This window comes from Rhyacophila brunnea, unplaced genomic scaffold, assembly GCF_057557595.1.
Source record: "Rhyacophila brunnea isolate RB1 unplaced genomic scaffold, BYU_Rbru_1.0 scaffold_6, whole genome shotgun sequence".
Lineage (NCBI taxonomy): Eukaryota > Metazoa > Arthropoda > Insecta > Trichoptera > Rhyacophilidae > Rhyacophila > Rhyacophila brunnea.
The window spans coordinates 11,542,363-11,568,663 of NW_028233276.1; the positions used below are offsets into that span (position 1 = coordinate 11,542,363).

The 26,301-nt window shown below is 34.3% G+C and overlaps 1 protein-coding gene across 9 annotated transcripts in view; it reads right to left on the bottom strand.

The window, feature by feature from the left end:
- Positions 1-26,301, bottom strand: part of Dys (Dystrophin) — a 1,414,635-nt gene that overhangs the window by 218,725 nt on the left and 1,169,609 nt on the right. For all 9 annotated transcript variants that reach the window (XM_085956687.1, XM_085956682.1, XM_085956685.1 and 6 more), the window contains one exon: positions 1,645-1,789. In XM_085956687.1, the coding sequence (XP_085812813.1) occupies positions 1,645-1,789 (145 nt within the window). The remainder of the gene's footprint in view (positions 1-1,644; positions 1,790-26,301) is intronic.

Below are 26,301 nucleotides of genomic sequence, written 5' to 3' on the forward strand. Positions count from 1 at the left end.
TCATTCCGTGGACTCACTAAATTTAAGCAACATTTAAAAAGTAGGTAGGTAGCTACACGAAAAAGTAATTGTCGTCCAGTTGAAATACGGTGTACGGGCAACCTTTCAGGATTTCCCCGCGCGGCGTTTTTTCGTGCGTGTGTTGCCATCGTTTCGGAAAACATTTCGCGACATTAAATACGAACCCTATTCATGAAAAAAAACGTACAAAATAATAAATATGAAACGTTACCGAGAATGTGAACGACACAGCGAGCAGCGATGAATTAAAATGAAACGTTTCCTAAATTCCGCAGTGCAATCAAAATAATTATGTTTCTGGCATTCTGCAACTTGTACGCAACGAATTCAAATACTGTCATATGAAGATAGATTTTCGAATCTCTCACTGTTGACTCATATTTGATACACCTTTACTTGTTTGAACCATTGGCAGAATCCCTGGTGTTTATAATGAAAAGATATTATACTAATTATACAGTCGTTCACCATTTTCAGACTGGTTCGATATAATAATAATGATTTTGATTTAAGATTCGTTTCTTATCTTTGCGTTTTTAATGAGTGCAGGCCATCTAAATCTTTAACTAAAGCAGAGATGCAAATCAGACCAAACCAAAGTCACTCTTGTTATGTACGCCAAACCAACAACTTGTTTTTAAATATTATATTCGTACTTTATAATATTGTGTGATTGTACGTTTGTTATTAATTAGTGGATTAAAATCAATGAACATTATAATAATTAAATTAATTTATTTTTAATATAAAAAAACCCATAACAGTGGTAAGATTAATATTTTGTGGTGCTATGATAGCATTTTTTAATCTAAAACGCTGTATGTGGATTTTCAGCAAAAAGTATACATTTACCAAGGATATTAAACGATAGGTTTGCATTCTGACGATGCTGCTTTATGTCACGGCACATACTGAGATTCGAAAACAATTATGTCCTGGGGATACTTGGTATGGGGTGGAATAACTTTACATTTAACCAGGAGATACTAGAGTTATCCATGCAGCCTCTTAACACATTTGGGGTGAAGAAGTGACGTTGGACCTGGCCCGGTAATGAGCAATGGAAGTCTCAAGAGAATTTCAACCTAGTCTGCCTGCTATTCTAGCTTCTTCTTATTCCGGTGTACTGAAAGGCAACAAGATCTACAGTAAAAACAAAACAATGATTCGGTACGTGGATTGTATGTGTACGAATATGTATACATACCGTCGTTAGCGCTACGAGTACATTGGTTGCCAGATAATTAGTAGCACTAGTAGGGTTCATCCGCGCACACACACCATCGACCAACCGAATCATTGTTTTGTTTTTACTATACATATAAGTACGATGAATGTTCCGTTGCTGGCATGAAACAGGCGAGCAACAAGAGTTATTGGATGCACCGAGTGGTGTTTATAAGCGTCAATCGAGGAGCAATCATGGTCAAAGAAAGAAGAATAAAATCTACTAAATAGTTTTTATAGGACCAGTGATTTTTTTTTACCTAGCTAATAAATGGATAACAAAATTGTAAAAGATAGGTACCTATAACGGAAAAAATATTCTTTCCTTTGCGTGATTGCACTCTTTCGTCTTTCAAACTCAAGTTGTTGTACTAATAATAAAAAAATGATGTTTACCTGCTGCTTGAGCAAGGCAGAACATTCGCCCGCCGGAGGCCCGAACCCGCTGAGTTCAGTGTCTTTCCTGATCACCCACTCGATCAGTTCTCGCAGGGAAAGAAGAAGAGCCGACCAGTGTTCGGCATTGCTCTCCAAACGATTTCTGAAAGAAGAGAAAAGAAAAATATAAACAGGTGATATTTTGGAAAACCAAAAAAAAAAACGTATCAATTAGACTCTCGTATACATAATATTATAATATCTCTTGTGCGCCCACTTCTGGAATAAATTTATATGATTTGTTTCCGTCTAAACCAAAAGCACTGAAAGACGTAAATTTCTATGTTTTATTAACATTACTAGGTATTTCAGATGATTATATTGTATACAATAATTTGTTAAAAAAAATGATCGATCCATGTTAAAATCAAGACAAAACAAAGTAGTTGATCTTTTGGATATATTTGTTATTGTAAATTCAATTTTCGACTGCTCCAAAACCTTGCGTGTCCGAAAACTTGTACGTAAGCAGTTCGCCGTATTACACTTCACCCTGAAATGTTGTATCGGACATATATGGCCGTATATTGAAGACCGTCCAACCTCTTTGGATCGTATAGTACTGAAATAAAATTCATGTCTAAATAAAACACGGTTTTTGTCGGTTTACACTTTACGGGAAGTCACCAGCAAACAAAGTTTGAAAATAGCCAATATACTGGATTATTTGTTAGGTTAGGTTTTTATTATTGAGCATAGTTATTCTTCTTCTTATTGTGCCATCCCCTAGCGGAGGTCGGCCACCATTAAAGCGATCTTATCTTTGTCGTCTGCTACCCAGAACAGTTCAGTGGAGTTGCACTTGTACCAATCACGGAGGTTCTTAAGCCACGAAATGCGGCGCCGTCCTTTGCAACCATAGATCTTTCCTTGAATGACAAGTTGGGGAATGCTGTATTTTTGTCCTCTCGTAATGTGGCCGAGGTACTGTAGTTTCCTGGTTTTGATACTACGTAGAACTTCTCGGTCCTTCCCCATTCGATATAAAAATTGAATTAATGTTCATTTTGAATCTAATATAATTGGTATAATACCTATACGGTCATCTCTTTCCGATAGAAAGCTCACGGCGAAATGTGCCACGGTGAAATGTTTTACGTACAATTTACATGTAACCAAAATCTTGGGAATATGATCTACTTAAATAATAATATATTAAATTATACATATATATGACTGTGTCAATCATGCTATATTGAGTTAAATAAATCGTTAAAGGTTGGTTTCTCATTGACATGAGTTATTTTAGTAACTGCGCACGTTTGAAAACATTTACATATTTGTCATTACAGACAAGTACTTGAAATATATATAATTAAAGGACTCCCGTCACGGTCTGAAAATCGCCAAAGTTTTCCTATACGCGAAACTCATTTAACTTTGGCAAAAGTAACTCATTATCAACGATCGCATAACAAAAAAAATACGAAGTCGTATATTTTTTGCGAACGCTTTGCAGTAAAAAAAAAACGAACGGAAAAAAGCGTCATTGAAACGGGCAAATGTAATACAATGTTATATAAAAGTGTGCGGCCAGAACACCAGATGGTGCTTCAGACTTGCTTGGAGCAGTCAATAAAAAGTTTATTTATTCCAAAGGAAAACAATATTTTGAGATATTGAAGTGTCATCCGTGTGCTGGTTAAATACGCTGTAAATATTATAGAAACGTTTACGTTGCACAGTAATAAACGTGCAATCTGCAATAATTCTTTTATTGTCTCTTAAAAGAAAAACATATAAAAATTTAAGCTTTAATTATTACAACGGTCGAGATTAATTATTACTACAGGAGGGTTGATTAGTGTGGAAAACAGTGGCAGGTTTAGGGAAGTTATAAAATTGCTTCGTAAAAATAATAATTTAAATTTATTCCCGATTCAAGAATACTATTAAAAATTACAGTGATGACAAATGACATAGAAACTAATATTATTGGTTTCTTGTAATCTGTACAACTATGTAATCGGTTTGTATGGTTGTGTTATAATATTACGAGTCCCTAGAGCAGTGGTTCTTAACCTTTTTGAAGTCACGGTGCACTTTTGGTCATAAGAAAAAAATGCGGTGCACCAAAATCAAACGGTCATAAAACAAAGAAAAATATGCGAACATAACTGTTATTACAAATTAAACAGATTACAAAACAGTCAAAGAAAAAAAATATTAAAGAAAAGATATGTACACACATGGAAAAAGTGTAAGTAAAATTACCCATATAAAATGGAATTTATTTTATGTGAAAATCAATTAATGTGATACCTGAGCTTGTCGGATTTTGCAGATTTCAGAAACATGAGGTCGAATATTTGATATAGCTATCCTCAACAATTCTTCGTAAAAATTCGTAAGTCTTTTTTTGTTTTTTTTATTATTTATTGTTGAGAAACCCATCTCACACAAATATGATGTTGAAAACATGTAGAGAGGTGGTTATTCGTCTTGGAAAGAAATCCAAAATTCCTCCGTAGTTATTTGAGAAAATTTAATTTTAACGGAGTACGATCCGTTGACAAGGTGACCAATTCTTCGTCTTCTTGGTGCGAAAATTCACAACTCGATGTACCTATCAATCGTAGCAAATGGATTTCGTATCCAGTCATAATTTTCTATATCTAAGGAATAATTCCGTAGGCAATGTTTACCTTAAGTGAAGATTTTTCTGTTTTTATCATTTTTTCGCGGTGCACTTGCAACAAGCTCGCGGTGCATCAGTGATCCGCGGTGCACCGGTTTGAGATAATCGCAAAAAACCACCACAGCACTGTTTTTTGTAATTAGAATAAAAGTATTGAACTCCCTTGAATATTAATGAGTGAGTCGATTCACATTATTTTTTTAAAAATATATTGTTATATAATACTCCTAAGGCTGCAGACACACAGCACACTTATCCCTGATTGGTTAGAAAGGTCTTGATGACAGAACTCACATTATTCATTGAAAAATGTGAGTGACAACAACAGTCAAGTTTTTCAACGATTTTCACACGGTTTAAACTGTTTAAATTGACTTTTGATAGCCAACTATTTTTATTGAAATCGATTAATGTCTTTAGATTCATTTGGTATATTAAACTCAAAAATGAAAAAATTACAAAATGTGAGTTCTGACTCTAGGCGACTCTTATTCCCTTTTGATGTTAGTTGGAGGGATTTTGTTTTGCTTTTGGTAATATTTTACACTACATTTTTGAGAAATACGTAGGTATTACCTTTTCATGATTCCGGTACGATGTAATTCTTGTATAACTGATTAGAACTGGTTTAGAGGCCCCATTTAAAATTATTATCGGACAAATCGTTTGCGTTATCTGCTACAAATAAAATCGCCGCCGCATATAAAAAGTTAACGATATTGGCACTGAATTACGAAGTACGATGGTAGTGCGTGTTATTAATTATTTAAGAATGCAATGCAACCAGCACGTAATAAATGAAGATTTTTGATTGAATGTTTCGTTAAAATTATAACCATTTATTTCAATTTTTCAACAGTTTACCATGATATTGGTTTCGAAGTATGGGTACCTAATAACTAGGTAATAGTATATTAATTTGCTGGCTCAATAAATTTACCAAAATGAAAATAACTTTTAGAGGTACATATTTTGAATATGAACAACAGAGACGTGTCATCTGGTTGGCCAACTGCCACTGATTACACATTTCCGCAGCCCTGTGTAAAATTCTGCGGTCAAACAATCAACGCTGGCCCGAGCTGGCTTTTTAGAAAAAAAAACGTTTAATTAAGGAGAACCGAACCAAGAAAGAGATTTAAATTTTGACAAAATATTGGATTCATTGTCAGCGGCGACGCCATTTGCATAATAAAGGGAAGAGCGCGGTCGGCCAAGGAAAGGAGACAAGGGGTGGAATAATATGAAATGTTTAGAGCCCGGTTCACAGCTGACTGCCGGGTGGGAAACAAAAGCAACTTTAGCCTGGGAAGTGAAAATAAATACCCGGGATCATTGCGACTTAAAAGAACTGTGTGAATTCATTCAAGTTATTGTATTGAAATAAATGAATTCGTGAATGAATGATGCATAACTATGATGAATTACTTGGAACAATGACAAAAATGTCATTAGGAGACAATGGGAGCGAGATTTGAGTTTGTATTTAATTATATACAATGACTGCATAGGTATCTGATTTTTTTCTATAAATAAAGTAATTAGAAGGTAAAAAAAAAAAAAAAACGAAATCACAATTTCTGTTTATGGATAGGGCATAATAATATTATGGACTTATAATAAATAATATATTATGTAAGAATGTAAATAATTAAATAATTATTGGTTGTAAAAGATATACCACCCTGAGATTCTATTCTATGATTACCAGTCGATAGTATCATTTCATAGTGTGAGCAATAAATTATACTAGATTTAGTTTGCAAAGATTCTGACGCTGTCTTTAGAATCAAAGCTAGTATTGGACATAATAACTTGAAAACATCTCAGATATATTATATCATCATCATCATTAGCCTGAATCTATCCACTGCTGGATGAAGGCCTCTTCAAGCTGCTTCCACTTCTCTCGGTCCTGTGCATTGCGCTGCCACGTACTTCCGGAGAACTTTATCATTTCATCGATCCAGCGGCCTCTAGGTCTACCTTGCGGACGTTTTGTACTTCTTGGAAACCACTGGATGACTAGATTTGTCCAACGATTGTCTCTTCTTCGAGCTATGTGTCCATAGATGGATGTATATTTGATGAAATTGTAAAGCTAGGCTGGAGTGCTTTTGGCCGCCTGAATAATGTCTTCAAACGTGACCTTCTACTGTGCCTAAAGCGCAAAGTGTTCAACCAGTGTGTGCTTCCCGTGATCACATATGCGTGTGAAACATGGACCCTAAGTAAAAAAGAGATCCAGAAACTTAGAGTAGCACAACGCGGTATGGAGAGGTGCATGCTGGGCATAACGCGAAATGACAAGAAGAGGAATGAGTGGATAAGGAAGCAGACAAGGAATTGCGATGTAATAGAGTTTATTAAAAGCCTTAAATGGAGATATATTATATACCCACTAGAAAAAATCACATTTGAAAAAATATGATGCCTCTATGTGTGTATATTATATATATTATGGAGTGTTACATTCTCAAATCTTGTGAATGATTCGTTAAATAAAAGAAATGGTTATTAAATAAATGCTAGTATTGTTTAACTTATTAAAATTATAAAATATAGTCGCAATATTATCAGAATTTATGTCGGTGGCATAATCGGCGATGAATGTCAAAACAATCTATGATTTTATTGTAATAATAATGTTTCTGAGATTGTTCCAAATTATGTACCCACCTATTAAGATATTATGTATGTTCAATTGACCTTCTTCAGAGGAATTAGGTTGAGATTGGCTTCTGACGGCCATGTAACAAGGCTTGCCGACGATGCCGACCAATATACTAATATTACGTTAAAATATTTATATTAATGTAAAAAATAGGCATGGGGCATGTAACAAACATTTTACACGGTCCCACAATTCTGAGAAGGTGAGTTTCTGGCATATCAGTCGATCGAGAGCCGTTCTATTTTCTTTATCTAATCGAAAGTATACTTATTCTAAATTGTGCGGAAACGTTTATCGCCCAAGTTTTTGATTATTAGATTTGTTATCATCCAGCTTTGATAATATAAATTTAATGAATTATTTAATTTCGCAAGATATTTGCTGTATAGTGGACATCCAATAACAATGGAGTATATTTTTCTTATTATTATGGAAAAATATTGTTGTTCATTAAATTTTGCATACGCATACATAATAGGATTACTACAAAACGACTAAAATTATTGATTACTCCGGTTTATCTTGACTAAATATAAATAAGACATATTTACATGTTACAAAATACTTATTATGCATATTTATAACTTCAAGATGTTCTTTGCAAGATAACTTACTATAAGATAATCTTTTACCATATGTTTCCACGACTTTTCATGGGGATAAAACAAAGTTATGCATACAAGTTAAAGGGTCTAATCCAAAAGTTGAAAGCGTCACATATCGGGGATAAAGAAGCGAACGGCGTCTAAGATGCAAACAAAATAACACAAGTCGGCAATATTACGAAACTCATAATTAACCCGCAAAACAAAGCCTCGGTAAAGTTTAATTAAACGCCCTGAGATGGCGCGGGGAGGCAGGGGAGAGTATCAACGAGTTGCATTTAATTTGTTTATTTAGCATTATTCACTTATTTGCCACTGTGAGAATGAATTTTAAAAAAACAGGAAGGTAACCTAAGGACAACTTCTGCCACGCCACGTTTACGATGGGGTAACAATTTTATACTGCTTATTGGAAGAGATATTTTTTTAATTGACTTTACAATCCGATGTGGATTTAGGTCACCCAACGAATTTTTTTAAAAATACGAAATTAATAATATTAGCTACTTGATCGCTTCTGTATCCAAACACACATTGAAAAACAATACGTGAATTTTCCTGGTCCGGGGTTCGAACCCGAGACTGTGTAAATAATGTTGATTTAAAAGTATAAGCAGGAAAAACCATACTAGTTTGGGGTGAAGGCGTTGATAGGTGAATAGACCGGAAGTTGTTGTGTGGATCGTGGAGAACGTTTATTTAGTAATAAATTAATACAGTGACAGGTGTGAAGTTTACCGTGCAAGGTAATGCGTGGTGAGGTCTGCACAGTCCGAGGCGTTCTGATAGTGAGTACCACCGTCCGAGGTGTTTTAGTGATAGTGAGTACTACATTATCTCGCAGCGTTTTGTTGACAAGGTTGGGAGTTGTCGACCCTCACCAGCGTATGTCACACTTGCAGTATGTGTAACTGTAGATGAACTGATGTGCGCTAATTGGGCAATTCGTTGGTTATTGCGTTGTTGTAATCACGGAGCATTTGCTGACACGGCCTGGGTTTGTTGACCCCCACTAGTATTTGAAAAGTCTGGTGGTAGTGGTAAGATATTTTTTTACCTAAACCAGCACGAACGATTTTGTTTTAAAGAAAATATACTGTTATAAAATAGAAACCTTCTTATATATCTTTTTAATTGTTATACTTCTATTTTCTCGGAATTATTACTCAATATCACATGACATGTTCACGAAAATCCAAATAATGTATGTCATTAGCCAAAAGAAGCTTAAAAACTATAAATATTTAATTGGCGAACGGCATTAATAAAGAATGGCCATATTATTTCGTTAACACATTTTCATTCGCAAATTAATTGAAGGTAATAAAATGTTTTCGTTAATTCAATTGTGTTATCCTGAAATGAAAAAAGCATCGTACCCAAATAAGGTTTACGAGATGAGAATAAGCTAAAGACGGGGCGAAAGAGGGTGATCGAAGTTTAACCACTAACGATAATGGTGATTAAAAACAAATCCTTGCTTCCATTTTACGACTGTAAAAGTATCGGGACGAGGGAAGGTCTCGTTTTCCCCCGTCTTACCCTAAATGTGTCTTTCCTGCGGGCCAAGTCGGCAGCAGCTATTTCCTATTTTGAAATTATTTCCCGCGCAAAAAGGACCGACAAACATACAATGCATTATGCATTCATAGAATTATTACTCCAATGCTGTCGGGTTGCGGTGCAGTATTTAGATGCATTTTTTGTCTCTAGTGCAATGAAAATTAATTGTACCATTTCAAATGAATTAATAATGCAAGACAGTCTAGAAAACATTTATAGAGTATTTAAGGTAATGTCTGTTTATAGTGCATACATTATCTATCTACTGGTTTTAGCGGTTTGGCGTAGGTAATTATATGATATTAAAATATATGACACATTCTGGAAGTGAATAAATCTTTTTTTCCAATGTAAAAAGCTGATTACGTTTACATTACTTGATTATGTTGCGTCTTGGTCACGTAATTCTCGATTGAGAACCATATACGTTTTTAAAATATCATCATCAGCCTGGGTCAATCCACTGCTGGATGAAGGCCTCCCCAAGCTTCTTCCAACTTTCTCGGTCCTGTGTCATTCGCTGCCACGTATTTCCGCCGAACTTTACCAGTTCGTCAATCCAGCGGCTTTTAGGGCGACCCTGTGGCCGTTTCGTGCCCCTTGGGTGGTACCACTTAATGACAGCATTTCTCCAGCGACCGTCCTTTCGGCGAGCAATGTGCCCCGCCAATCTCCATTTCAGCTGTTTGGCTGCATTTTTTTCTCCTGTCTGCTTCCTAACCCATTCGTTTGTCTTACTGTCCTTTCGCGTGATGCCCAAAATACACCTCTCCATGCCTCGCTGTTCGACTCTTAGCCTTTAGACATCTCTCGTGTTGAGGGTCCACGTCTCGCAGCCATACGTGAGCACGGGTAGCACACATTGGTTGAACACTCTACGGTTAAGACATAATGGTAGTTCACTCTTGAAGATTTTAAAATATAATACGTTTAATACCAGGAAATCAAAAGCTTCATAATATATCGTAAATTCAAGAAAAGCCAAAACCGAGTGCCATCGTATCAGATGTCCAGAATAAAAACAATATTTACGAGTAAACGCAGTTTTCAGTCGCCTATTATCTATGGTTTCTGCTATAAATAGACTCAAAAGGTGACTATGATTTGATGGATCATACAAACATACATACAAAATTTGTACCTACTCATTTTCCTGAAAAATCGAACATGCGATACACTGACTGAGAGTTAGATATATTAACAGATGATGCAATATCAGAAGCACACTAATCGAACGAATGTACGTACCCGTTAAAATAGTAATGAGTAATGACAAAACAAAAAAATATTATATATATATATATTATACAATAAAATCATGAAACATTAGAAATGGCTCTATTTTACTCTTCAAACACACGCGAGATGAGATATAAAGTTGAATACGACTTTTCGATAAAACGTGTCAAATAACAAGGAGACAAAGTAGCGCAGGAACAATAATTCACCAACGCCTCCTGCCGACAATTCGGAAGACTCGCGATGCTTATGTGAACAATGTGTGGAGTTTGAAATACTCGTATTACCGCAATATGCATAGTTAGTTGAGACCTGTAGTGATCCATAATCTGACAAAGGTCGTCGTAGTACTAATACTAATATTCATTACCGTATTTACAAATAATTATAAATCATAATCAAAGCTTTTTCATAGTATAGTGAACTTTACAAATTACAAATTCAAGATGTTCAAAAATGACTTGGGAACAAAACAAAGAAATATTAAACAGTATTAACAATATTTATACAAAAATAGGGTAATTGGAAGAGTAAATAGAAACATCATAAAAAGTACATGGAAATAAACAGAATGTAAATAGAACTAATTTTAAGAATTTGAAAAACAACGTCCACTTGCGCGTGCTCACGTAAATGGAATGTATTAATACTTGTAGCGATTTCATTGCATTTATTTAATGCCTATCAAATTACCATTATCAATGGCAATTTCTAAGCTATTTGTCAGGGACGGTGTAAATCTTGGATACTCCATGACAACGTTTCCTTCTACCTAAATGTTTATTTACGAGATAAGGTTCATGGCACAATATATAAAAATATTATGCAAATTTCATAAATAAACCCACGATCTGCAGTGTCGTAAGTGGCCATTCTAAGTTCAGAGCACATTATTTACTGAACGACAGTAGTATTTTTATTTTAATTTAATTCAAAGTAAATTGCGTGTTTTCTTCTAAACTGAGCATGAGATTCTACAGACTTCTTTCACGAGAAAAAGTTGATAGAGATTCGTCCAAACAAATGCGTCCTAGTACCGGATCAAATACTGGTATCCAATATAAACATTTTACAAGCGTCAGTGGTATTTTGACTTAATAACTCATTCGCTGCTGGCTAGATAATGATTTTTTAATTACCACTTTTAAAATGCACGTTAATTATATCGATCCGCCGCCTGGTCATTACGCGCCAGGTGCATCGTCAGCGTCCAAAGTATTAGCCATTTTTAATCTTGAGCTGTGTTTTAATAATGACATAATTTAAGAAACACATACTGTGTTTACATTAACTGTATCTTGAATTGATAGTTAAACTAAGAGATTAATATGTCACATCATATTACGTAAAAAATTAGGAGATACCTACAATGTTGCATACAGCAAAGAGCATAGACAGCATATCCGATTTAGCTATTTGACTTATTATGGCGAATAGACTATAATTTAAATTGCAGGTAGATATATTTGTTGATAGTAGTAAAGTTATTGGTGTTGTTACATCAACCAATGGCCGCTCGATACAAGCGATACGCCCCTAAAAACACGATAAAGAGCCCCGCGGATGCAGCCGCCACGGAATATTTATAATAATGATAATAATGTGGTGCCCATAAAACACGGAAAATTGAAAATCGGTCGCGCCGAAACGACCGAACATTCAGGAGAGAATCAAGGTATTATTTAACCCTCGAAAATACTGAAACAAATACACACAGCTTATGCTGTTCGTGCCTTTACTTATTAGTGGTCAGCCACGACGAGAGACCGTAGTAGTCCAATGAGTAATTTATTCACTGTCTTCGCGTCCGTGGACTTCTGGTTCGGTGTAATAAAAGTGATTTTTCTGATAGTTTTACTGCTACTGAAACTCTAACTGATATTTGTTCAGTTTGGGCCAATACGTATCATAGTGATGTAAAATTTAATTCACTATTCTTAGCAGCATGCTAGAGTGGGAATGGGACAACTGGACGCCGGGACAATTGGACGCCGCACTGTCGTAGACACGTAAACAGAACGTAGACGATGAATTTTAATCAGTTTTTATCTACTACTTCGTAGTTTTAATTCATGTTACTCATAACATAATGTTTTTTTTATTGCGGATTGAGAATTACCATGCCTAAGGCTTTATATAAAATGAAAAACTCTTTTTTCGTTGGAACTTAAACACATGGACGATTAAATCATTATTTACGAGTGCATATTTAAAATATCACCAACTATTAAATCATAATATAATAATTAACATATAAATAATAATATTAAATATATTATTTAAACGTACGTATAAGTACCTAACGTCTATTTATTTTCGAATTGCGTGGCGTCCAGTTTTCCCGGCGCCAAATCGTCCTACACCCTGCTAGAGTATATACTTCATAGCTTTGCATTCCGGCGCTAGAATGAAAGTGATGTGATATATTCTAAAAATATTTTTTTTACATATATTATCTATTTATTTATTTATAACTAGATACATTAATACAATTGAATATCATTTGATCTCATTTTATGCGTGATAATCAGGCAAAGAGGCGTATCAATGTAGTAAAAAGTGCAAAATTATAAAACGTATACTCTAATAAAACATATACTCTACCTCATGCTACCCAATTAATACCAATATAATAATGTACACCAATGAACAACCTTTTTGCTTGCTACGAATTTGTGTATGTTTCAAACTTATGCAGATTTAGTTAAAAGCCTATCCTATAATATATATACGAGTCGCTCATTTCCAAAATCTGTCCATTTTGGTTTGTTTTGAGATATTCACAAAAAAACGTGTATGGAACCTATACATATAACAAAATAACCGTTTTTATTGTGGGCCATTGGGCGGATGCTTTTAATATTTTAACTAGAGCTTTTTCAATCAAATACTTGATAGTTTTGTGGAACATGATATACTTTCCCGTATTGAGCGAAAGTTTCAAAATACTCACTCTGTAACAATGGAAAAGATAATATTTGAAAATAGCCACAAATAGTCAAGATGCATTTTGAAATTGGAGATGTTTTTCAAACGTTATACTGACTACAAAAGACTAGTTTTGGAATTGTTTATAGAATATAAGTGTACCCCTTTGAATAAAGAATAAAATTGCACGTTCAGTTCATTTTTGGTCAAATCTGGACAAGATGATTTTTGGAAATAGGCGACTCTAATTACATATTATTATTATTTTTCTTTTTTTTCTAAATTTTCTGCATTAAAGCGGTCCTGTTCACATGTGTGTGTATATGCATAAATAAGTGCCTATGTTTGCGTGCATATGTATTTGTGACCATAGATTGCGGGGCTGACTTTACGGCATAGTAACGGCGGGAGAATTTATTGATATCATAATTGAATTTGAATTTAGAACGGCGCACCGAGACGCCTAGTGGTGTAATGAAGATGCTATTTTTCGCAACGTAGTTGCTACCAGATTCAACAAATAATCAGAAAATTAATATCTATAAACAATAATCATATTGGTTATAGCATTTTGATCGATATATTTTCAATCTTTGAACGATTTTACGTATTTCTATTTTGTATTATTAAAATCTTTAGTGTTACCTACGCCAGCTACCCTTTCGGTTACACGCTTACAGGAATATTTCGCAAAGATGAAAATGACACTCAAAATTTATATTTCTGTGGTTTTGTTCTCTATGTTGGTATTCCCGAAACCAACGCTATGATGACGTCGATGTATTTTTTTAGCTGTGTAAAATAAGTATTAATATTATAATATATTCTGCTGTTGAAATGGTAATGGTGGTACTCGAAGGACAAACAGTCATCATTTTAGCATTCATCATATGCCCCACATGAGAAGGAATATGATAATAAATTAAGATAATATTATATTTTTAAAGAATTTGGCATAATGCAATATAATAAATAAACTATGTCTTTCATTCAACGAAACGATAGTCAAACATAATGCAATTTGATATGAATTTAATGTAAACAAATACTTATTAATTTCGTCGTAATTAGATAATATTAGTTATTAGTAACTTAATTGGTTAATCACATTGGCGCAAATCCATTGGTTACAGGTTCAAGACCCGTCGGGCGTCGTATTAAAAAAGATTGTTTCTAGTAAGTATTATATCTGAGGTATTTTCAAATTATGTATGATTAATAATATATAATGAAGACAAACCAACATGATTTCATTTATTATTATGCGGTTGATATTTTGTAAATTTTCCTAACAGGAGTGTACCATATTGAAGCGGGCAGAGCCATCTTGTTCTATATTGCATTAACACAAGATGGTGCTAGTATTCTGGTGAGCGAGAATTGTATGCAACACTTTGCACAAAGCTTCGTAGCAGTTTTAGTAATTTTACAAACACACAAAATTTAACTCTGAACTCAGCTGCATATAGTTGGTAGTACTGTTGATATTCAAAGTTAGATTTCAGAACATCTATTCTTCGGTGTTCTAAATTTAAATTTTGTGCTTTTATATCCATACTATATTTTTAAGTTCTCTACAAATTTAGTACAAAACACACTTTTTGATTGTTCATATCGGAATGAATATATATCTATTCAAAATTAACTATATTTGATGACTTTATATCTAAATATTTCTATAAAACTTAAAAATTATGACTAAAGTATATGGGAAATTGCTGTCTTGTTTCGTAAATGTCAATAGAATCTATGGAACTGACGACAGTACATTGTTATAGCCCTGCAGCTTTGAAGCTATCATTGTGTTCGTATTAATAAGCATGCATAATGAATGACTGGAAATGTATTTGATAAAGATTTGCTTTATCGCACCATTGTTCTTATCAATCTTATAAACGTATGGAATGCTATGCATCTTTATCGCTGATTGTTTCAAACTTCTTTCTAAATGGTATTGTTTTATAGGAATCCACTTTTCTTATAATGACAATGTCACGCGTAATATTAATGAAGTTTGTTTTATATAGAATTAAAATAGCTTTACAGTTCAGTTTTAATTCAACCTTAAAGAAGGGTGCATCGACTGATTTCAACCACTGTATCAAAACAGAATATTGACAAGTTATTGTTTAAAACAAAATATATTATATAATCTCGTGGTGCAGTGGGTAAGGCGCTGGCCTTCCACCCGAGAGTTCTGGGTTCGATTCCCGGTCATGACAAAAACATTTATGTGTTTTTCTCAAAGCCTGGGTGTTTGTGATTGTTTAAAATTACTAACAACCACCTTGTACGAAAAAGCAAGGACATGGTTATTAATAATTCTAAAAAAATATATATATATATATATTACCTAGTAATAAAGCCAGTTTAAATATAAAAAAATGTTTATATGAAGTTGATCCCGCCGTTCCATAAAAATAATATGATGTATTCCTAATAAAACTAAATAATAAAAATGATGTACCTACTCGGTTTAACAATAATGATATAGTGGTAGGTAGGTACACCAAATTAGTTCTTATTATTAGCTCTTAGCTTCAAGAGTCTCGGCTTTTGAGCTTTGAGAATCGATGTCTCCGCCGAATCTTAGGGGTACATTGGTACGAACGCGTTACAAACATCCGAGTTCGTGAGCAGACACAACAGCCTTCGGTGATTGATGTTATCACGAAGAGACGCTTTACGTATACCGATTGCCGCAAAATAGTGAAGCACTTCGTACCCTTGTGGCACAGCCTCAAGGGTTCCGTCGCCGTGGCCGGACCTCCCTCACCCTGCAGCGGTGCGACAAGAGCGACCTACGTGCTGGAGGTCTGACATGGCGGGAGGTGCAAGAGTTGGCGATGGATCGTGGGAAGTGGCGCCAACTTGTGCTTGCCCTATGCCCCAATGTTGGAACGTGACAGGGTGGAAGAAGAAGAAGAAGATTAGTTCTAAAATTAGTACACCAAAATAATTCCAAAATACTGGTGAAATATAAACGGATACCAAATATTATAATATAATTAATAATACTATTAATACTATCGACCGATGGTACTTGATGGAATTTGAATTTAAATAAATGAGAAGAAATAATACAATATTTCATTCGGTAAAGCACACTAGTTTCAAATCATTTCGGTTATGGGATTGTTCATTTACTCATTACTGGATTAGGCAGAGTAAAATAACAAAACGACGAATAGACAGTCAACTCAAGCTTAAATAATGTGTTTTTGTTTTAGTGTTTTCACCACAATGTTCATGGTTCTGTGACATTAAAATAGTTGAAATTAAAACTATCGTATGAATAAAGAAATGTTTTCTGATTGTTTATTGAGACTTTAAAATAAATAAATATAACGTAAGAGATAGGGGTTCGCATTAACCCAAGCCGAACGTACGTGGTCTACAAGTCCACGGTGTGTTATATCGTCCATGTTTCCCGCCAAAATTTCACGCGTTAAACATATTGGTTTGCATATGGCGCGAGAGTTGAGCGGAAAATTCGAAACAACTTTGGGACTATGTCGCCATATTTAATTGGACAAACCGCAAGCGGTTGTTAATATAATTTTAAATATTTTTTGAATAAATTCGACACCATAAATAAAGCGTAGGATCCGTCAAATAAGACACCGATAACTTGTTCATGTAGGTAGATGGTGTTTAATGTCATCGAAAATGTGCTTTAAAGATGTTTATTTATTCGACAGATTATAATATTATGATATTATGTAGTACGTATTGAATAATAAAGGGTTAAGGGGAGTTTTATACTTCTCTAATAATATAAATGTACAGGAGGCTTTCCATTTAGGAGACATTTACAGTTGTGACAACGAATGAAATAACTAATTTCATTGTATTTTTTCGATATTCGTTTATAAAAGGCGAGGTATTGTCTCAAATTAAATTAAGGCAATTCGCTCGTTTTTTTCGATTTTTTGAATAAAACGTGTATCTGCCAAGCATAATGGATACAAATAATACGTACTATAATCCCATTACTTTTTTAATACCTTACAGAATTACAATAAAGATATTTTGAGTATGTCATAAAATTGTTTTGCCATATGAGCATTTTGATCAAATTCGAAAACAGCTGTGATTACTGGCCATCTGTTAAAGTAGGTAGTAAGAATAAGCGTAGAATATACCATTTATTAAAAAAAATAAATGTTACTAAATAATAGGAAACAGTCCGGTTTACTCAAAAGGCAGATGATACACAATTTCGGTAAGATAGTACACAAACAAGTCCCTTAATACGATGAGGCAAATGTGCGCATACGTTTACTGCGCAGAGTTCCATTTTTAAAAAGTAAAAACTAGATGACAGGATGACATAATATCATTCGTATTCAACTTTGTCAGGCACTGAAAATTTTATTATTTACACAAATAATATTGGTAGATGAAAAATTCATTTATTTGAGTGTTAAATATATTGACGTATTATTCCGTGTTCCCACACATCGATTTTTATTGTTCAACTTTATGTTGAATGTTGAAAAATAAATTATTGATAGGAATGTTCTCAAATAGCAGTTGAAGTTTAATCGATAGTCGTAATCAAGATGGCGTCATATGAATTTGTGAGTTCGTTAACATCATTTCGTCCGACCAAATTTTTAATGATGGAGACGTCTTAATTAAGAAACTAAAACAAAGATACTCTGTGACATACGGCAGTTAACTGCTCGCATTAAATCGAAATAAGTTACTTTCGCGCGCCGATGGATAGGTAATATGTTCATCAATTGAGTTTCAACTATCATTCAACAGACAGTTGAATGGCAAAATCGACACGTGGTAACGCGGAATTAGGTAGCAATTATTAGATTGATTATTCATATTCTTTTACTTATTAGTAATCCATTTTTATCATGTATGTTAATGTGTTAAATATTGCGAGTTCGATAGGTAGATCGCGAATAATTTATTATCTAAAAAGTTGATCGCAACAACATAAAAGTTGTCCACCTCTGTCTTATAGCATATAAATGCGACAAGAATAAAGCAAAGCTGAAAGTGTTGATTTTAATATAGATAGATAAAAAAGAAATATTGCAAACAACACAATATTTTTATGAGTTTAGGGTTGATAAAAAAAAAATACATGTTTACGTTTGCCTGATACTCATAATAAAAAAAATGATTTATGGACGAAATGAAGAATAAAACAGCCAGGTAGGCATTTTTACAAGATTTTTTCGAATATTCGCGGGTAACGAAATCCGTACAGTGAAAAATGGAACGTGATGTAGGCGTTTTGGCGCGAATAAGATTGCGGGTTTCCCCGATTTGAGCGGGAAAATGAGGGACGCCGGGCGCGTCGGCATGCGGTGCACACGCGGGCGCATAAATCGTCTGTGCCAGCGCCCGGGGCGGAAAGGATTCGGGCGGCGGAGGGTGGGAAAAGTGGACGCCATCCCTTTAATGGCCGTGAAAATTTATTGTGTATTTTGTTTAAAAAGTGAGAAATTATATTCAGGTGAGTTTGTCCAAGATAGAAAACAATATACGTAAAAGAACTGAAACTTCAGCCTTTATCAGCAGATACTTTTAATATAACTAAACATTATATTATTATTAAAGTAATACGTAAGCGAATATCATGTGGCATCATGCATATAGTTAAATAATTGATGTCGGGGTAATATACACGACTGGTCTAATTCATTGTAAGCAGTTATGAAAATAACCTTCACAATTCAAACAGATTCTCATTGGTACGCAACCTCCGTAAATGGGTCGTCAAAAATCGTTGGACACAAGCCCACGATAAGGGGATGTATTGCAATTAGGTCACCAACCTTCCACAGAAGTCAACATGTTTGTATGATAGAAAATACAATCAATATATTTGATCAACATAAGATTTACAAATCTTGTGGAAACTAGATGTTTAGATATTATGATAGTTGATGAATACTATTCACACACTCTATATTATAAGAAGGTACCTATAGTATTTCCAACATTGTGGTAGAGACAGAGAGATTTTTGGTGTTTTTTTTTTATTATTAAGATTTAAGAATGTATTATTCTTTATTAAAAAAGACAAAGCTATCCTAATGCCTCTCAGATCGTAAATACATTGTGATCTTCTTTATATAATTTTGTTGGAAGAATTTTTGAAATCAGTTGATAATTTTATATATGATGGGCCTTTTAAAAACGAATTTCATTTGAGAAAGCTTCATTGGAGGGCACAAACTAGTGCAACAATATGGTTAATACTTTTGACCGAATATCGGCTCATTGAATTTATATTGTATGAAATTATCAATTTCTTCCAACAGCCTGTGGCACACACTATCAAGACCGCTGCTCAATAGTGTATAATAGTTTGTAGACATCAGTGGCGAAGGGTAGAGGTGGGATATTAAGATAAATGGTGCACACTATACTTTGTGTTGGTTAGTTTTTAAAATTCAATTAAACCCTGCGAAAACCGTGCCATAATAGTAAATAGTCAAAAAATACTCGTCTATCTGTAAAATGTCGAAAATTATGCAATTAAATCGCACATAACTTTGAATATTTTATAGCTAGAATAATATTTTCTATTAACGTTTGGTTTAGGCTGGGTAAATGAATTTAATAAAATTAACCAACAATATGTGAAATATGTATTCTTAATCCAACGAAAACAAATAAGTATGAATGAAAAGGTGTGCACAATTATGTCGTATCGCCCAAAATATAACAAAACTATTATGGCTTGGTTTAGGCAGGGTTTAATTGATTTTTAAAAACTAACCAATACCATCTGTAAATTGTAGTCTCAGCTCACTAAAAACAAATACGTATGACTAACAAAGTGTAATTTGCAATATTTATGGCGGATCTTAATAGCCGACTTCCACCATTCGCTACTAGTCTATATCGTGTACAGATAATATGGACTTAAAAGTAAAAAAAATACAATTGTCGCAGTTCTTACTTCCCTCATCTCGGACAATAACTTTCGAGTGGCTTAGGTTGCAGGATCCGCAAAACTTTATCTGGGAGTTTTCACATTGTGTCAGTGGAGACACTGGCCAGTTTATATTGCCTCACCAGATGGTGCCTGCCTTAGCAGTTTCCACAGTGAATCTAAAAGTTTTCCCGCCTTGTGACACACGTCCCTGAACTTAAGAAGAGTCTATCAATAACGCATCTCCAATATGGATAGTTAATGACTTGGCTCCATCAGAGTGGCATTAAGATATTTTCATAGAAAATCGTCGATAAATTTTACTGTATCTATGGTAGGGATTGCGGTATTTCTTATTAAATGCCAGTATTATTACCGTTGATTATGATGATGTAATTTGTAAATAATATAGATAATATAGATTTTACAACATAACTTTTTACAACGTTTTTATTAGGTCGTATTCCTATTTGTCCGGTGGTTGTTTGTCCGGTACAAATCTTGCAATCGATTTTAACTAACTTCCCGACTAGCTAGACATTTGAAACTTCTAGAATATGTCAGAACACGATGCCAATGCATTTTTTTAATACTTTTAGCCATTTTTAAGTAGAATTAAATTCATTTTCAGTTAATTCTGTTTTGTATGAAAAGTTCTTTCGGAAGAAATCCGTAATCCAATTCACTATTATTGGTTGCTAGGGTCCTAACAACTAAATTATTAATATATACGTGCGTTAATATGGAAATCAATATGAGTGTCAAAATGACATTTCAGTATTATTTCTATCAAATACAATTTTTATTGGTCGCTTAAGCTAGTCAAGTCAAGTTTATATGATTCAACAGAAAATTTAAAAACGTTGTATATAAAAAGTTCTTTTTATCTTGTTATTTTATTATTATACCTAGGTACTTAGTAAGAATTAATATTAAAAACTCCATATCGTCATTGTTATTTAATATTAATGGACATATTAGTGTCTACAATTGAATGTGAATGAAAAAGGAATGACTAGTTTATGTAAATTCTATTTAACTGGACTCAGTCTATGAATCGGACTAGTACATGAGTGGACGCGGATCGAATGAGTATTATTCCATCGTATATATATTATATTCATAAGATATCAAATTCAGTCCGTTTGTTAGTGAAATATAATTACACCGGAGCTTGACGATTGATATGTTTTTTTTTTTTTTATATTTTACGATTTAACGATTTTACTTCAAACATGATTTATTACTAATTGTAATGACGTTAAGGACATTTATTTTCGGTTTTCGCTTTTACTACTTATTTACTTATATATAAACAAAAAGAAAATAGTTGGGCCATTTATGATCCCAACCCAATCCTTATACCCGCACAAATATCTCATACCTACTGTCCTCCTATATTGTTGTGATCCGGGCGCTTAACTATATATTAGTCGCCCATGATTTATACAAAGGCAGTTATTCGTAGATCACGGCCGTGTCAACGTGCTACAGTGTGACCGTCGTCCAAACAATAATTCAATTCGAGTCTCATTACAAACTTCGTAAACTAAACACCTGGCAAGCCGTGATACCGGCTCTGGTGATTTAACAACCGTTAACGTATATAGGGTGACTCATCAAACGAGTATCTTATCGAATATCATCATTAACCCCAAAACACCAGTGTACTATGAGAATGACACTCAGAACCATCCACTTACTAGGACGTAAGTGCACAAACCTGGAACCAGCTCCAGCCAGACAGCCGAACAACGTCAATGTTAAAGCCTGGATCGACTCCTGTTTAAATCGCTCCCCACCGGCATCCACATCCACAATAGTTCCAGATAACAGTCCACTGAAAAGCACTGCCAGAAAATATTACATTTACTGTGAAGTTTGAAAGTTTTGACAGAACATATGACGTAGTATGAGCGACGCCAAGCGGAAGAATTTAATGGAATAGGCTTACAAAGCCAACCAGAAATAGTATCAGTAACAATAATAAAATTGATTTAATTTGATAAATATAGTCTAAATGCCTTTATGGATATCTCGATTTTACTATCGAGGTTTCTTTCAGAAATTTGGCAGGCAAACTACTCTACTTGATGCTAGTCATATGAAAAGTGTGCTGGGTGAGAAACATGCCTTATTGAAAACTATTCTTCTACCCGCATCGGGCATTGCTAATTTGACTTCGGCCAGGGCCTATGAAACCGCCTTGCAAAAACCCTGGAAATTCTTTGCAGCGCAAGGCGGTGGTGATTCTGATGAATATTTTGTTGTATTCATTGGGAACTGAGAACTGCGATTTAGAGTTTTTCCCGTGGTAAAAGAAATGTCGCATATGACTGATATTCTGAGCATATACTATCTTATATGACTGCAATCAATGGATCTGAAAGGCATTAGTCATTATTACATGTCACCATTTATTATTTTGGTTCTATAGGTAAAAGTTATTTCACTATAACAATTTAACCCCATCGTCATGGTATCTAGGTGCATGTAATCCAAACAATACCCACCACGCAACTATTAATAATGAAATAGATTAAAAAACAATGGCAGGTTTGTAATAGACGATAATCGGTAAAATTAAATCACCTTCGTTTAATTTCATAACGCGCGAAACGTCTCACTTTTGCAAAACGCCGCCGCCCGTTTCCGGCGATGTTCTTTCAGTTTTCCCGGGTCATTCGCTTCCTGCCAATCGGTTCGCGCAGGTTTCCCGCCAATTATTATTACAGTTATTATTGCCAGTGGCTTTACTCTTCTCGCCTGCGGGGGCTTAAAAGTTCGCAGTCGAAGTGTCCGACCGGATGATATAATTGACACTTCCCCCGTGTGCAACGATTTCTATGAGAATTTTCCGTGCCTAACCAATTGCATGGAAAATGAAAATTGAAATTAGATTCGCTTGTATCATTCGATTGTCCACATTTAAATAATAAATCCATTGGATTTGTTATTCTATCTAGCGAACAATAATTATGAAAGATTGGTAAATATATTATTAAAATATACCTATATATAATTCTGGGGCCTAATGCTAGAAGTGTATATGTCAAATATATTAATTGTCTCATCAGGAATTAATATTATCAAGTTTTACAATACACACTGTGTAAACTTGGTAATATAAATTAATACGCTCAAGTCAGATAATCAGACAGTTTTTGTTTTTGGAAAATACTGGAAAATGAGCAAATCTCAAAATTTGAATCGCTATGTTAACATAGGGCATTTTTACATACACTTTAAATGTGCTCTTATTTCATTCATTTTACATCGGATGATATAAGCATTTCTAGCATTGAAAGAAGGAACATTTTAAAGTACTTCCCATATTTAACTCAAAATCGCCAAAATCTAACATAGGTATGGACTTCTAGAACTAGGTATCAGACTTATATAAAAGCACACTGGCGCGAATCCAGTAATTGCAGGTTAAAGTAGCGTCGTGTGTCGTATTTTATTTCTAAAATGGATTTTTTTCTAGTAGGTACATGAGATGTTTTCTATGCAGGGTCTGCGCCGTTCCGGGTAAAAAGTTTTAATAAGTATTATATGTATACAAATGTTAAAAAAATAAAAATCAGTAAGGTATGTAGTTTTAAAATAATCGTCATTTTCATTAGTAATAAGTACTATTAAACAAAATTTTCGGCAGCAAATCGTCTCTCATTATTTGCATCTTCTGTCAAAAAAGTGAGGTTATTTATCACTCGGCCGTGTTGCCATATTTCAAATAATTCCAGTGTTGCAAAGTGTCAAAATATACTATTTTTATTGGATTTTAGGACGAAAATTATAAAAAAAACATCCGGAGCAGTGGAGCACTACAAACTTTCGGTGCTCCGGTTCCGCTCCTGCTCCGGGTAAAATCTCATTGCTCCAGTGCTCAGTGCTCTTGGTCCGAGCTCCGCTCCAACGCTCTGGTCCATTCTATTACTCAAATGTGATAGTATAAAACTTAAATCCATTAGAATTTAAATTAAAATTCTATCAAGTAGCTTCGGTCGATAGTATTAATAGAATAGCATTACATTCATTTAATTACAGTGGTGGTTGCATTTCTTAAACTGAATTTGAAAAATTTCGGATACAATAGTTGTCGGGACTAATTTGCATTATTCATACACATATCGATAGCTTAGCTTAAATGACACCGAACACGTCTTGTGTGAGTATGAATTAAATTAATATTGTTTCTAATACACGTTTCTTATGTTATTAAATATTAGATTTTCCTATACCTATCATACGATATGAAGTATAAAAAATAATACTATATTTAATGATACATCAACAATGTAATATTTGTGGGCTATTTATTTCATTATAAAATAAATTACGTTCCTGCCACAAACTAATAAGCGAGTAATATTAAATAATTCTCCCGTGGCATAAACAAAAAAGTAAAAAAAACACACACGAGTAAATTTTACAAATGTCGTAGAAAAAAATGAACAAAAAAGGTAATTCTCGCACATTACGCAATTCGTAGGTCCGGGAAATATTATGTAATTTGTTGAATAGCTGGTCATTATGCCTCGACCTTATATAATATACCTACTGTAAATTTTCTAATACACTGGTAGATATGTACACACACAAGAAAAAGTTGACGACATAAGTGTATACATACATATAAATTGTTTTAATGAGCTTTTGATCTAAGAACACCTTCTATATTTTTGTACGATATTTAATAGGTGATTCCAGCCAAGTTGCCGTATTTATGATGTTGTCAACTTGTGTGTATGTAGTTTTTTGTATGAGACATTTTATTTTAATTTCTGTGAAATGCGTTTTGTTGACATTCTTGTGTGAAAATAAACTGTATCCATCATAGTGGCGCTAAATTTGAGGTGAACCTTGGCTTGCTGAAGAAGACTTCTCCACTACGGTCGGTCTTCGACTGCTTTTCTCTGTGTGATAGTAACACACACACGTCTTTCTATATGCTATCAAGTCATCTAATTTGTGGTTTAAATTTCTAGTGTTTAGGCAAAAGTATAACACGATTTTCGTCGAAAATAAGCTTTAAAACCCTAATATTCACTAATAAATTTATCTTTTATTACATTCAGCATTATTTATGGACAATTGCATTTAACACAAAGCGTATTAAAGTTCCATATTCTAAAAATAACTATTCTATGAAGCAAAAATAACCTGCTCGTTAATCAGTCATGCACCATTTTCCACGCCAATGTGACATGACTGACTCATAACGTCATTGCTAAAAAGCTATGTTTCCATAGTCAGAGTCAAAGGCTGCATGTAAAACAGTAACCAGGATTTATGTGAATGCAACATACAGTTTTATGATGTTATAAGCAAGTTTTGATGATGATTATAACTTGATGGCATAATTATCGTTACATCGAGAAAAAATGATAAGATTAAAAAAAATAGACGCGCATGCTACAATACTTTCGTGCAATATGTTCATGTTTACAACTAACTCAAAAAAACTATCTAAAGCCTCAGGCATAAAGCCCATTGACGCAGCGAGTGGGGCGCTCGCGCAAAATTTCTACAAGTGGCGCGTAAATCGTCGAAAATACAACGTAATCAAATACACCAGCGCACACTGGATTTGACGACGCCTTATGCCCGCGTGCTGCATGAGTCACCGTTTTTCGCTTCTTAGCGATACGATTTAACGAAAATACAACGGAGTCCATTCATTGAATACAGCAAGCAAAATCACGCTCCTCGAAGCGTCGTCGATAAGACGGGCGAGAAGCCATTATTAAGAACAGTGTACGCTTTGTTTAGTTATTGCGTGTCCGATATTTAATTACAAGCCCCGAGAAATAATATAATATTTTTATTGCTTTGTTATGAGAGACGCTGTAATAATAATTATTTTGTGCTTCTTGGGCCCCTTATTACATAGGTGAAGGGTAATGCGCGGCAAGAGACGTGTGATTATGGTTATGAATATACGCTTCTTACGCCGACTACGCCCGCTCGTCCGTCTTGATGGGCTTTATGCCTCAGAGTCAGTACTTAGTGACTCGATTCCCATGATACTAGGTCAGGTATTGCAATAGTGCAA